Here is a 15694-nt window from a genome sequence, read left to right on the forward strand (position 1 = left end):
ATAGTGAAGCCACTCTCAGGGTAGGCTTGCCTGCTCGTCGAAGACTGGCAAGTTAAGTTAACCCATGTAGAATGTAATGGTGAACCAAGTAGACAATTAAGTTGGTCTGCAGTAACCTGAAGTACCTGATGGACAATCTAACTTTCTATCAAGTTGGTTAATACTCGTCTGGTTGGGTTGTGGAGTGAACACCGACGAGCTCTTCACGTCATCTACTATTTTGTTTTAGGTATATTGGTTGATCGATTAATTAGAACGTGAATTGAGGACCTGGTATAATTCTCAATCTTAGAGTCACAAATTTATTTCATTTGGTAAAACATTTCTTAGAAGCTAAAATATCATATAACATAGAGAGGAATTACAAACATTATCTAATATCATCATTATTATTGGCAATTGACTACAGTTCTATAGCGCCTGAAAATACTGTCTTTAGGGCTTGAACGGAGGGCCTGGTATAACCCTTTAGTCTAATTAAGAGTGGTAGGTTTGTGAAGTTATTATCCAGTCCAGTAGTTTTCACTAAAGATAGATTATAGGAACAATTGTGGAATTGTGAATAGGGTTAAACCTCCACCCTAAATATTCAGATTCTATATCGTTTATATTGCATAATTTTGACAAAATTCCTCGATTCCTCGGTCCAAGTTTTAGAGACATTTGACATATAGTTGTCTATAATAAGCTCTAAAGCTTAATAACAAAATGCGATGCACTTTGAACCTTTGTACACTCTATACTCTCCCCCCCCACCCCCGAATCAAACTAAAATCAGAACAGCAAACCAAAGTACCCTACCCCGCCCACGTCCCCACCTCCGTCTCAAGTTTATATGAGCCATTATGGTCCGACGTTACTGGGCTTTGTTTCAGATCCAATTCAACGTGGCCTTCTTCACCGAACTGGAAAAAGTGCAGCTATCGCGCACTTATCTACTCCTTTATAGATACTGCGAGAGAGTACACCCCAAATACATGAGTAAACTTAGAGAGATGCGATTCATCAACGACGAAATGTACTTCGTGTTCGTCGCCTTTTCCGCCCATTTGAGACTTCCAGATGGACCAGAATTGCTAAGTGCCCTGAGAAGACGCTTCACTAATACTAATTTCTCGATTGAAAACAGCAGTTCAAGCTTATAACTTGTAACAGAGAGTTATAACTTATTGTGGGCTTATAAATTATAGTCTTTCCGTTATTTTTTTTTCTGATACGCAACCACACAAATCCCAAAAATCCGATAATCGCAGCTATGTATGTTATCATTTCAACAAAGATTAACTAAAAATTAACTCGAAAATTAACTCGAACTATGTAAAAGTAACTCAAAAATTAAGGAATTAACAAAAATTTATAAGCTTTCAAAAGGAAAAGGTCTTAAACCATGTTTGGTAACCTTAAAAATGGAAATTACTTACGTTGTCAGTTTTCTCGTATTCTGCATTTTGGGTCAGTCGCTTTTCTATTTCTCATGATGCAATCTATCCGACTGTCAATTTAAAATTCCTAATCGGTTATTTTGTTTACAAAGATAACGGAAAATAAATGTTGATCAAGGCAATGTTATTATTGAGAGACTATTCAAATCAAGAAATTCAGATCATTTGAAAAGCTATTATGTTTGTATTAATTTGTACTCGATTATGATGTGTGTATTTCGCTATTGTAAAACTGTACCGGGAATTTAGAGTTGAAAAACTTCTATTTCCATAAAGAGTAACTATAGTTCGCGTTTGCGAGATGATAGATTGAAATATATACTGGCAAATGGAGAAGTTTAAAAAACGTTTCGAAAATTCACATATCGTTCAACAAACAAAGAAATGAAAACAATGCTGGATCAGAGGGTCAATGAAACTTGCCATTTGAAAGTATTGGACCAGGCAAAAAAAAACCAAACAAAAGCCAACATTAATTACGACCAAAACTCGATATCCATTAAAAAAAAACAATTAATAACAAGAAATGGAATCAGATAAAACCTGAAATAAACCGGTACTTCATTAGGTATGAGACCTGTCAATAATGAGAATCGGTAAAAGGTCAACAAAGAAGGGCAGAAAACGCAACGTTCAAAAATGCGTTCTTAAATTTGGAAAAAAAAAAGTTTCAAACTGAATGAAGCCAATACGTATCAATTCGGCTCGTTATCATCGTTAGTTTATACCGCAAAGGAAGCACCGCATAGGAATCAATAAAGAGACTAAATTACTTGTTGAGGACAAAGAAAACAAAAAATTGTAAGAAAAAAAAATGTTGTCCTTTAAAAATGAAACTAATTGAAAGTCACTAAAACCGATAGCTGTAAACTGTGTGGTACGGTTGTACCATATCTGATAAAGTGTACCTAATTATTAGTTGTTCTTGTGTTAATTAAGTTAAAAGTTGTTCATATATATATATATATATTCACACAAGTAACTACTGCCGAAAACAATTGGAAGCTGTCATTCTACACTTCACTGAATATAATGGATTCACACCTCGAATCCAACATTACCAATTTTTTGCGTATCCGTGGCTCAAATATCTCAGTAGTAAGCGATATCACATGGCGCAGTCAGCAACCAAAGAACGTGCCCTTTTAGGAATAAACCTTTTATGGGAGCGGCTGACTTTGGAACCCCCGTTGAGATGGGAACGTTGGCGAATAAGTTTAAAACTGGCCATACTTGCTAAAGAGGGTATCTCGATTGATACCTTACGAGAAGAAGCACCGGATAAAGTTACTCTTCCCCCTGCACCCATCTACGAAGCTGATGTAGACAATAGACAATAGCACTGCTCAAAGTTAAAGAGACCGCAGAATTCAGAACGAAGAACTCAAGAATGCATGGCTCAACAGGTGTCAGAAGATTGAAGCGGCAGGAATTCTGTGCAGTGATAGACCATGGAAGTTTTGTGACAACAAAGCTGTCTTGCTCACCTACCTTAGTCTTGTTATAAGGCCGTCGAATATTTGGCTCCCAAGGACCAACTATTCAAATTGATCACAGATCTACAAAGGACCTTTGGGAGAGTTTGGATCAGGTTTTCACAAAGCAGAGGAACATAACCTTTGACCATTATATTTTCTCCGTGATGTCTCCGTGAACTCTTTCTGAACTGCAATCTCGTCAGCCATGAGGAAACTATCATTCGGGATGTTTTTATTGAGAATATGCGGGATGGTGAAATTCCGAGTGAACTTTTAAAAGAAACGAGTTTGGCTAAAAAGGCCTTAGAAGTGGCGATGAATTTTGAGATGGGTATCCAAAATCAGTTGAAGATGTCAGGAACAGTTGTTAATTCAACTTCAAAAGAGCTAGCGGATATGTCCATCAACAGCAATCAAACAGCATTCAAAATCCTTGGAACAGATCCGATCCTCAACGAGTAATTTTGTCAAACCTACAATCTGTCCCAACTGTGGTTATGGATGGTCAGCTACTCATCGACAGAATTGTCCTGCTCGCGGAAAAATTTGCAAAAACTGTGGAATTGCGAATCATTTTGCAAAAGTATGTAGAAAGACTAAACAACAAATGAGGCCAAAACCGAGGGTCAACGACGTAGACGATACTATTTCTGAAGCAGCGACGGTGGGTACTTCGCTACAGCAGGGGAGCAGGTAAACCAAATTGAGGAAATATTCCAAAAACAGTATGTATGATGCTAACTATGATTCAGATTATGATGAGTTTGATAATAATTGTGTTGCTATAATCTCTGATAGTGACAATATCAGAGAAGTGGAACCAGTGAATGTGAACATTCGCATCGGAAATACAGAGGCGAAAGCATAAGAGGATTCGGGGAGCGTTTGAACTATTATTAACAAGAGTCTAGCGAACGCCGTAGTATCGGATTGTCAGGAGAGTTTTTGGATACAATCTCCTGTGATGCAGGAACTAAAGACTTTCTCCAATGATTTAATCAAGACCATCGGAGTAATCAAAACATCAATAAAATGTAACGATTGTGTAGCTGCAAACGTCAATGTTACAGTTTTTCAAGATGGTCATAGACCATTAATTGGGCGAGGCTTTTTCTCACAACTCGGACTATCACTCACACAAAATAAACAAGTCTTGAATGTTGATAAAAAAAACAATGTTCAATAAAGAAACAAATACCATTCGGTTTTCCTGGTCTCATCTCTCGAATTGGTTAATCCTTGAAACACTCAGTTAAATCTACATTTCATAAATATTTTTCACCTACACATCAAAAATGACGTCGAGTACCTATTATTCTTCAAACCTTAGTTAACAAATGCATATTATCGATAACCTAATTGGCACAATAAAACAAAATTTAAATACTAACGCATCACATGAAGCAGCATATTTCTCAACTCTGAGTTTGAATTATGCATACAGCCAACTAAACTTAGACCCGGAAACCGCTCGGCATTGCAACTTTAACATTTTTGGCGGTGAGGGTACCGGTACATATTGCTTTGTTACCGGTTTCTATGGGTTAACTGATATGCCGGCGGCATTCCAAAACAATGGACTACACATTAGTTGGGATAGACAATTTTCATTGTTTTCCAGATGATATTATAATAGTCACCCGTGGCTCAAAAGAAGACCACTTAAAGTTAGACTAAAAAAGTCTCAAATGTCTCAGAAAGTTAGTCTGGACTTCGCTAAAACTGAAATAGAATGGTTGGGTTATAATTTTACTCAATCTGGAATCGCACCACTTGAAGCCAAAACAACAGCAATCCTAAACCTAACAGCACCTTAAAAATTAAAACAATTACGACCATTTTTAGGATCTGTACGTTACCTTGGAAAATTCATCCCCAACTTTTCTCAATTATGTCATTCAATCCGACCCTTAATTCAAAAGAACACAAAACTTATTTGGAATGATGAACTTGAAACTCATTTCCAACATATTAAAAACAAAGTAACAAATGCCACGGAAAACACACATTATATTCCACACTTGAAAACCCGGATCAAATGCGATGCATCTAGAGCCGGATTAGAAGAGGCATTAGAGCAGCGTTCACCAACAGGTTGGAAAACAATTGCATTCGCGTCTCGTTTCATGAACTCAAATGAGGAACGTTATAGTATCAATGAATTAGAATTACTAGTAGTGGTGTGGTCTGTTGAGTATTTTAAATATTACTTCTCTGGAAAATTATTCACAATCATTACGGATCATCGGGCATTACTTTCCATAACAAAGGAACACAGATCTAGCAAATCTTACAATAATAGTTTAACCCGTTGGGTGGATCAATTTTTAACTTTTAACATTAAGATCGAACATATACTAGGAGCAAAAATGGCGCTGGTAGATTAAATTTCCCGCCAACCAAATCAAAAGCAAAATTTACAAACAAATATGTTGAGGAATTTGCGGTTGCAACAATTAATCGCATTCGTGACGCGATTGCAGCAATTTACATAAATACCACAACACAAAACTGTCAATCACAGCACTTGAACAGCGTCAATTACGCATAGTCCAGACGTGCCTCAATACCCCACCAAACAAATCATTCCAATTTCCTTGCTGCCTTAAATCTCCGCGCAAAACAATCGCTTCCTTCTAACTCTCCGCGCAAATCCAGCCTCTCAAAATTTCTACCATGAAAAACTCAAATGTAACTCAACAAACACAACTAACACCTGCGACCAACAGAGTAACCTTTCAATCAACACCTAATTCAGCGGTCAACTACACCCGTTCCTCCAATGAAGGCCCAGCATCGCTGAACTTACAACTCTCAAAGGAGGAGCTCTTTGAGAACAATCTCTTACAATTGTTTACCAAAAGCTTCCTGGCGGTCCTCACGAGCAAAGATGCAGTTTTGAAGGAAGTGAGAGGCTGCATCCTTCAAGATGACGAGCAACGTTGCAAAGAGGTAAATCCTTACCTCAACTCGTATTGGAGGGACCTGTACGTCCATTCAGGATGTGTATGTGTGGGTGAACGTGTGGCTATACCACATTCTATACGGGATGCGGTGCTGGCATCCCTTCATCTCACCCACCCAGGCAGTTGGGGTGTGATTACCCTAGACTAATATGCATTCTTGCCTTATTTGCTTAGAGAAATCCTCAATAAGGCCGCGCAGTGCAGACCCTGCACTTATATTGGTAAGAACTTAAAACCCGTCATTCCAGCGTCGAAATGGCAACCATTACAAAATTGTTCTGAAACTAACGAAGAAATTCAATTAGACTTTGGAGGACCACCAATTACGGTTGAAAGAGATCAAGATATACACTTTCTTGCTTGTATTGACCGATTCTCTAAATATCCCACAGTTGAAGTTTTTGATAAAGCTAATGGACCTAATGAAATAAAATTTCTGGATGAATATATACAAATACACTGAGTTCCCCGAAAAATAATAATACTAAAATTATCACCGCTCCTGCTAACGATCATAGAGCTATTGGATTAGTGGAGCGTTTGATAAAAACAATAAAAAGGCGTCGAAGCTGCATGAAATTAGGTAATAGAAATAACAGATTCACAACTAAAGAAGCAATAAAGTCTCCATAATCTATCAATTACGTATATATATATATATATATATATATATATATATATATATATATATAAACAAAATACTACAAATCTGACACCTTTGCGCGCACATTTTGGATGTAAAACATATACACCACTTTCAGTAATATAAGCACGATTCCAATGTCATCTAATTTGTCAACTGAAAGTATTCTCAACCACTATTTAGACGCTGACACAGTCCCAGTCGAAGTTTATTTGGACGACAATGGCTGGGTGACTTGAGAAAGGAGTGATATACTTGTGGAAGAAGCCATGACGAAGGCCCAAGTAGACGCGGGCAGAAGATACAATGGAGACAAAAATAAATCCGTCTCCGGATTTATTCTCCACCCGAAATTAACCAACCCGATACCCGGAACCGAACAATCCCTTGAACTGAAGCTGGCTCGAAAGGTCTCTAAGCGTTCAAAGCGGGATTTGAGGGGGCTTTGGGAGACACTAGCACCCGGCAGTACGGTCGTTAGAACATCAACTACAACGACGGCTATCAAAGAGCCCGGTGTTCGAGAAGTTAAAGTACACAATAGCGATATTGCCAGGTTTGGGACACAGGCGGAACGGAATACGGAGCTGTGGCAATGTGCTAAAAGAAGGCCACTTTCGTACAACAAAACCCCGGAAGAAAAAATCGCCCAACACCCCAAAGAACTGAAGAAAAAATACAGGGATTATATCAAAATTAGACATCGCCAGTCTCAAGCAGATAATGCTTCTAGAGTTTCTTCGGCGAACAGCAATATTTCGAAAACAATGTCAACCCGAAAGCCGACGAAACCCCAAGCTGGGACAAGCCAATCACGCCAGTTGTCAGCAAAACCAAATACATTCAACGCTTCGTCAATTGCAGCTTCTTTAGCGACCTGTTCGACTGCCACTCCAACAATCTTGAAGTCTAAGAGAACTAGAAAAGCCCCAAACCATTTTGGATTCGAGAGCTCAGTGTGTTCTGTGAATCAAAAAGAACCAATGCCGGCACCAAAACGCCAGAAACAGAACAATCCTGTGATCGAAACGGTTATGCAAGAGGAAGCTCTGCAACCACCAGTAGTCGAACCGCCCTTTGATTTGCCCGTTGTCAGTCGCGCAGCACCTCAACCAATAGGAAATGTGTCCCCAGATGAATATAGCTATGCAGACTGCAATTGTGAACTCAGCATTAGTGTTTTTGATGCTGAAAATCAAATATAAACAATGTTAAACGCCTTGTCAGTAAACTGAAAATGTTACCAGTTATTTTCAATTTTCTTTTCTTCAACATAAAACCTAATTTATTGGTCAATTTCATTCATTTGTCGTTCAATTCTGCTGTTATAAATTATGACTTTATCATTGTTACGCAAAACCAGTTAAAATTAAAAGACGATAAAATTGTGCTGCATTTGCTCATTAATTTTATGTTCTCTGTTTAAATTGAATTGTAAACGTAAATGATTTACGTTATGCTTGATTGAAATTGCAAAGCCTCTACAATTCTGTTGCACTTAATCTGGTTCAATTGTCATTGTTAGTGTGAGTACTAAATTATTATTTATAGTAACCAGTACATATGTTATTAAAATTAAAAAATTTTAATACCTGCAGTTTAAAGTTTTGTCAAAGCCGGGGATATGTGGCACGGTTGTACCATATCTGATAAAGTGCACTTAATTATTAGTTGTCCTTGTGCTAGTTAATTTAAAACTTGTTTATATATATATATATATATATATATATATATATATATATATATATATAATTACACAAGTAAGACTTTGCCGCCGACTGTAAAGTCAAGTTTTCAGTTTGGTCATACTTCAGTATTTATTAACTAAAGATACTTTTCATTCTCTTAACTAAATATCTGAAGTTCAGTTCTTCTCAATCTCTCCAGTTTTTTCATCAGAATAGTTAAATAAGGATTCGAGACAGATTTCCACGTCACTCAAATAGGGCTGCTTTCGTAACACTATTGCGAATAAAATTGGAAGCTGTAATTCTACACTTCACTGAATATAGTGGATTCGCACCTCGAATCCAACATCACCAATTTATTACGTATCCGTGACTCAAATTCATATCTCAGTAGTAAGAGATATCACAAATTGCTATCGGTAAAAAGAATTCAGCTAAACATCCATAGAAAGATATGAGGCTTTGACTGTCAGGAGTATGCAATAAGACAACAAAGGGCGACAAATGGATGCAAAAACCAGGAAAAAAATATTACAAATTTTGCAAGAGAACGGTTTATCAGCCATTAAAATTATAAGTTTTCCGCTAATATCTTTAAAATTGATCTTTTCCGAATTCTTTCGATGCCAATTTAGACAATCCTTAATGAGATAATTTAAAAAAAGGGAAAAGTTTACATCCACAAATACAGGCCAATAAGGAAAAATTGCAAAAATTTATGAAATTTTGTAGTAAGAAAGCCATGAAACCAACTGTTACAAAGAAACATTATAAAAATCATGTTTCTCATTACCTGAAAAAAATTAAATTAACTTAAAAAATAGGTAAATGTTAAATCTTCACTGACATTTTTTTAAAAACAAATATATTCAAAGTCCTAAAACGCATGAGATTCTAACCGAAAACATTTTATAGGTCCAGGTATAGTTGTTAAAGAAAATTGCTGAATCTTTGATTAAACTGACGAGGTCATGAAGCTGCAAAAAGAATGACAAATGAAGGCAAACCAAAAGAAATCAATTAAAAATTACAAAAACACATTGTCAAAGCCATGAAAAACTTGAGCTTCTCTCTGAAGACATAAATTATTAATATTTGTTCTTATTTTGTTTTAAATAGGATCTGTCTTTAAGTCGGCCTTAATTTTAAATCATTCTCGTCGGCACAAAAAAAAACAGAAATGCAAAGATATGTTTAAAGAGGTCGGGCCTCAATATAATGCGAATGGATGTGACCAAACTTATTCCTCATTTCACTGCGCGTTCAATAAAAACAACTATTTTATGTTTGCAAAAAAGATCATTTAGCAAATGAAATATTTCAAAGAACAAAAAAATGATGCATTTTTGTAGAATTTTTGATTTAAATTTTCAAGAAACTGGCAAAAATTTAATTCTAGAAGACTGCTATGGAAAATGAAAACCCAGCTAGCTTTTTCTGGAGATTTCAAATATTGTGACAGTGGATGTTAGGTATCTGCGTCCGGTATATTTAAACAAAGTGGAATGAAAAAACGTAATTGGAGCCAATTCGAGTTGAAAAGTCTGAAATTCGAAAAACTTACCAAAAATAATAACCAAAAGATTGAGATAGAACCAATAGACAAGCCTCCTGTCTCCTTATCCTTAAAAGTAAATCGAATAATTTTGTGGTTAACTTTTTACTCAATTTTCAGCAAAATGGGCAAAAATTTGATCGAAAAATACGGAAAATAGGAGAAAACAATGGAATTCCGATTACTTTTTACAAAACTTTATAACCTCGATAACTCCCTGTAAAAAATGAAAACCAAAAAATTATTTTTATTACATACTCTGCCCTGGACGAGCTTTCTAATGATACCAGTCTCAACTCTCTACGATGAATATATCGATCGGCCAAAATTGACTGAACAAAAAAAACCCAGTTGAGTATATAGTTCCTCTCCCCCTCCCCCCCCCCCCCCCCCCCCACAAGTGGGTCGGAACAACAATCGAGCATATGATTAAACTATCCAGTTTTTCTGAGAAAATAGCGATTGCTAATTTGTTGGGTGAAACGAGAGAGGGGTGAAATGAGATGGTGTTAAGTTATTTGGGGTTAAATGAATCGGGGTGGAAAGAGGTAGAACTGTATTTACACATTTCAACGAGTCAGTTTTCTCAATAAAAACCGATCAGATTCGAAAATTTGTTTAATCTTTGGCCAATTTTACATAGAGTCCATTTTTATCAATTTCAAGCAGAACAACAATGATATTTCTCCGCTTTTTAATGAAATATAGGAGAATAATTGTTAATATATACTATATCAGATCGTATATGTAAAAATTACTTTTCTTATTCGCGAGAAACAACACAAAAGCATAAACAAAACAAGCAATTTACAGCATTGGTTACGGCTATATCTCAAACGTGTGATTTATACTTTGAATAATTATAAAATTATCTGATAAGTTCTTGAGTTAAGATCACTCGATTCGAAAGTCTGTCCAAGATATTCTTCGGGCGAGGACTCCAATATGAAACACATTTGTTTAATTACTTCATACAAGTCTAGTTCCTTTTTCCCACGATAGGAAGCAAATGATTCCCGCAAGCAATCTAGAAGGTTTTTCTTGTTTACAAACTCGAGAACGCTTTCGATGTTTGCGGATGATGAAGTGAGCATACAGTCGAGTGGTTTGTAATTGGTCTCTTTCAGCTCCGATGTTTGTCTGCGAGAAATTGCTCCTGAAATCTGTTCATTTCAAAACACGCATCCTTAATAAAGGGACAAGACAGCAGATCGACAACAGAAAACGTAAAACGTGTGGTCAGTAGGCCGAAAAACAAACGATATAATTTTTATTGGCTGTAATAACACTCTGCTTGTCAGCTTTAAAATAGCATTGTCGAATTTGCTATGGCTCGTGAGCCATGAATCAAAATATGAATATCAAAATTGAAACCGACCATACTATCACGACCCGACATGTCAAAAGCGGTGCTAGGAAAATTGGCCGACAGGGCGTTTAGCCGACAAGGAAAAAAATGGGAAATTTAGCCGACAGTTTTATCATAATTGGTCATAAATTTTACTTCAATTGGTCATAAAAGTCTCATTGGTCCATAAATCAGTAGTTCGGTTGTGATATATTCATATCTAGTCCCACGGGCCGCTGAGGCATGGCCATGGCCCGCGAGGCATGGCCAGATGCGGTTAAATACCTTCGTTACACTAGTTGATAAACCTTCGTTACACTAGTTGATGAAAAAACTGCGGTATATTTGTCCACTTACGAAATATTGTTTTAAATTGGCCAATCACAGCTTCAGAATAAGTTTTATTGCTCATTTTACTTAAATTGTCGGTTAAATTTGTCATTTTTGGTTGTCGGCTAAACGCCCTGTCGGCCAATACGGTGGCCACCGTCAAAAACTGTAGCAGGAGCAAGGAATTAATCCGATTTATCCTGGAATATTTTGCTTTTTTGCTTGTTTGTGATGACCCGGTGTGAAGCATCTATGAAATGTTGTAGCAATACATGTTTACATTTTTTATTTGAAAGAAATTCTTAAATTTGTGGGCACCATTGAAATGTAGATTATATGTCAGAAAGCAGTTAACCATTGCATAAAGCAGTAAATTACTAAAGTGTTTTAAATTTTTTCAAAAACTGAGTTAGAGGGCGCTTATGAGAAAGTTGCAAAGGATATAGTAATTTTTGATACTTAAATGAAATTATTTTGTAATTTAGAACAATGCTCGATAATATGAAAAATTTTTGATTAAAAAACTTCAGCAATTCTTTTACGGGTGAACAATAATTTTGACTCTTCGTAAAACACAAGCGATGATTTGTTCATTTACATGATGCGTACTGCGTTCCTATTAGCGAGTATAAGAAACAAATAAAACTAGAAATTTCTAGCTTTTATGAAAAAAAACTTCCACTATAATCTACGAGAATTTTTTTTTGTTTTATTTTTGGCTGCTTTCCAGATTCCGAATATATTACTACTCGAAGAGGCGTTATCGTATTCGGCTCATTTTGATCGGTTAGTGTCACTAAAACTCAATGCAGAAACGTTCCGGACATTCTGATGAACAACAGGCGTCACGAATTATTCTATAAGGAGCGATAAAAGTACGCGTGAAAGACGTTTTTGCCAAATAAGTAGAATTTTTCAATGATATTTGGAATTTGTAAAGCAGTTTTTAGTTCTAGCGTTATTTTTAGAGCTTAAATGATTGATTGCACTTATATTTTCAAGTAATTCTACGCTTTGAAGTGTTTTTAAACCTTGTGAGTGAAGATCAATTAGACTTTTTGATAAAATTTTGATTTTTTATCACTTTTCGTTCTAAAAACATTTTAACCGCTTTTAGGGGTATTGTTACTAAAACGAAAAAATCGAAGGTTTAATAGGCCCTGTGATACTAATAAAAACAAAAAAAATATATAGTAACAAGCGAGTTCTTGTTTTCTGTTTGGTGTTTTTTCATTGTTGCCTATTGAGCAATATATTAGGTGTTGACCACTGACCAAACAAACAGATATTTAAAAGACTTTGAAGAACGAGTGTTTCATGTTCTCTACAAGTTTTACAAGTCATTTGATTTTACAAGATGCCGATAAAGTGTCACTTTAGCAAAGACGTTTAGCATAACTTCTACTAGTCACTCTTAGCGGTTTCTTCACATTAAAGTTTTTTCCAATTTTTCAGGTCCGGGGATTTTACCCACAAAAAATCGGGAAAAGAGTGTTGCGAGCGTAAAAATGAGTTCAATACACGTTAGATCGCAGCTTAATAAGGTTGGAAAGGGTGGAACTTTAAAGTGTTTAAAAAGAAAAGGAGTGTAAAGAGTGTAAATAATGTTTTTCACACCGTTTGTTCTCCGCTTAATAAGGGCGTTAAAGAGCTGGACTTTAAAGTGTCAAAGAAGAAAAGGAGTGTAAAGTGTTTAAAAAATTTTTTTACACAGTTAGTTCTCCGTGTTTTAATGTTTCCTCTAAAAAAAATTTATACGGCCTATAGGGAGAAACTAAAATGATATTCTTAGCCTTTAAAAATAATTTGAAGGTTGGGTAATAGCTGAATTGCTGCTTACAGAATTTGTTTGCTTTTCATCCGAGAACTAGAAGTCAAACTAAATTGCCGGTATTTTCTACAAAGCTCAGCTCCTAACTGGTTTGCACAGGCAATTGTTTCACAGAGGCTGTTCAAAACTACTCTGGTTACACAATTTCTGCTTATATTTTCTCCAGGATAATGTCCATTTGCTGTTTATCAACAAGGGAGTCCTAAAATTGTATACTTGATTTTTTAGCAACTGGCGTCCAAAAAGTTGTGGATCTGGATCTATTGTAATATCTATGAAAACGTGACACGTTTGCATGACAAATTCTGCAAACGCACTTTTAACCTGCCCCTCATCGAATAACTTTAATAGATTTTTAACATTAAATGGAAAAAAAAGTTATAGTAAGCATAATGGTGGGACAAAAATGCAATTTCTTATCAGTCCACCGTATATTACACTCTTTGCAAAGAGCGTAAGAAGAGTGAAGCAAAGTGTGTAAATACAGTGCAATTTTTTAAAATTACACTCACCCACTCTTTCCCCTATAAATAGGAGTGTAATAAGCATTACATTCTAATACCAGCTATTTAGGGGTGGATTAAGGGTGCAACCTCGGACCGGGTTTGCGTTTTTGCTTAATCCTAAAGCTCTCATAATAATTGTCTTCCTATTGTACTTGAGTGTATCTGATGTGAAGCTAGTATATGTGACGGAAAAATAGAATCTCTGAAAGTCCCCCAATAGTGACAAAATCTTACAAGTAGGTATCAAGTTTTTGGACGGTTTAGGAACCAAACTATTTGGATCATTGTGAAGATAATTTGAAAAAAATACTTACTTTGAAAAACGAACGTCAAAAAAAATTTTAGTTCGAAAAATGGAGCGCTGATGAATTTCCTCATAAGGCAAGGAATGCCCAAAAACTTAAGCTAAACCCAAACAAAAGATAATTTTCATGAGAAATGATTTTTTGTATAGTTTATAGTTTTATAGTTGTTACGTTTTATAGTTTTTTCATAAAGAAAGTCTTACCAGAATTTTGTTTCCCAACTACAACAGTTTCCACAATGATCCAGATCATATGCATATCTTCTCCAGAGAGGTATCGCGAAAGTTGATCATGGATGTTGGCTGTGGATAAACACACGTCACTGTCCGTGCTCCCAAATCGCTCTAGACGAAATTGAAAATACACAAAGTTTGTTTTTTAAACTAGGTTAAGAAGTTTTGTTCATTACGTTTCAAATTCCAAAATTGATGTTGATAAAGAACAGAAAAACATTAGAAGAGTCTATCCGGTCGTACGGTAAATTGTTCAGAGTTAACTGTTCCAGTGTTTATCAAGTTACTATTCCAAAATATATCGGACCTCGTTAAGTCTGAGATCTCGTTGAAAAGTTTGCAAAGTGTTGCTGATGGGTTAAATTTAAAAATCAGAAGAAAAAAGCATAACCGACAGGTATATAAATATGAAATGTACATACTTTTTGTTAAAATGTTTTAAGAGGCGGAACCCAAAAAATCCTTTAATTATTCTTCCCTATTAAAACGACTAGTTTTCGGCATAGAAACTTCAAACAGATTTAATCAACTGAAATTGAAACTAGTTTAAATAATCGAAAGTTTTAAGTTTGATCTAAGAAACTGATTTCAAAATGGTTTATGACTACAATTACAATTTTGGTAACAATGCGTGAATCAATTAATTATTTCAGCCTAAATAATAACATCTTAATTTTTGCACCTAATATTGTCAAACAATTTTTATAACAGATTCAAAGATTTTTGAAGATGTTAAAAGTTACCCGCTATCTGTCGGAAATAGATAATGCAGCTGCAATTTGGAAGTAACGCTTTCCCAACATCAAAAACCAAGTTTCTCCTTTCATTAAAGGACTGTAGTTTGGAAAAATTTTCTTCTTTCATTTTGAATTGATCGGTCATCAAGTCTTTGAACTCCGCGTACGAGTCGCCACTTTCGCCCAAAATATTTTTGTAAATGTGATAAATCACGAAAGTGAAAGTCCTCAACATAAATGAATTTCAGAGAACTAACCTGTATATCGATAACTTCCATTAAACTGGTTGTTGAACTTTTATTTGAACCAGTGCTCAGTAAACTACAATTGTCGTAAAAAGAAGGCAAATAAAAGTTTGACGATGACCGAAATTTGCGGAATTTTTCCACAGAACCAAGTCCTCTATTTAGCTCATACAGAAGTTTGTTCGAGCAACTGAACCAAAATATTTTTCGCCAGTTCGAGCTTTCTTCTAAGAGTTTCATAGCTTGCTCTAATTTATTTATGTAAAAGTGGGTCTTCGCTGTTTTTTCACCATTTGTGACATTTGTACATACAGAAGCTGTTACCATGGCAACCTTCAAAATGTCTCTGAAACCTAATCGCACATTCAACTTTGATTTTCCCTTCTG

General features: G+C 35.7%; 2 protein-coding genes across 2 annotated transcripts in view; one reads left to right on the forward strand and one right to left on the reverse strand.

Annotated features, from left to right (window-relative positions):
- LOC142357492 (uncharacterized) overlaps positions 1 to 1216 on the forward strand; it is a 40249-nt gene extending 39033 nt beyond the window's left edge. The window contains exon 8 of the mRNA XM_075409105.1: positions 876 to 1216. Within this exon, the coding sequence (XP_075265220.1) occupies positions 876 to 1145 (270 nt within the window). The 3' untranslated portion in view covers positions 1146 to 1216. The remainder of the gene's footprint in view (positions 1 to 875) is intronic.
- Positions 1217 to 10432: 9216 nt separating this feature from the next.
- LOC142357493 (uncharacterized) lies at positions 10433 to 15147 on the reverse strand. Its single transcript, XM_075409106.1, has 3 exons — positions 15069 to 15147; positions 14296 to 14436; positions 10433 to 10928 (listed from the first exon to the last, which is right to left on the reverse strand). Exons 2-3 carry the CDS (start codon positions 14348 to 14350, stop codon positions 10633 to 10635), a joined length of 351 nt encoding a protein of 116 aa, XP_075265221.1. The 5' UTR covers positions 14351 to 14436; positions 15069 to 15147; the 3' UTR covers positions 10433 to 10632.
- Between the last annotated feature and the right edge of the window lie 547 nt (positions 15148 to 15694).

Source organism: Convolutriloba macropyga, unplaced genomic scaffold (genome assembly GCF_964194025.1).
Source record: "Convolutriloba macropyga unplaced genomic scaffold, txConMacr16.3 SCAFFOLD_1049, whole genome shotgun sequence".
In the NCBI taxonomy this organism is placed as follows: Eukaryota; Metazoa; Xenacoelomorpha; order Acoela; family Convolutidae; genus Convolutriloba; species Convolutriloba macropyga.

What these genes read in the sequence shown, in the direction of transcription:
- LOC142357493 (XM_075409106.1), bottom strand. Translation starts at nt 14,350, where the DNA reads ATGCATATGATCTGGATCATTGTGGAAACTGTTGTAGTTGGGAAACAA. An exon ending in AGTTGGGAAACAAAATTCTG is followed by an intron (nt 10,929 to 14,295) that starts GTAAGACTTTCT and finishes AACAGATTTCAG; the next exon opens with GAGCAATTTCTCGCAGACAA.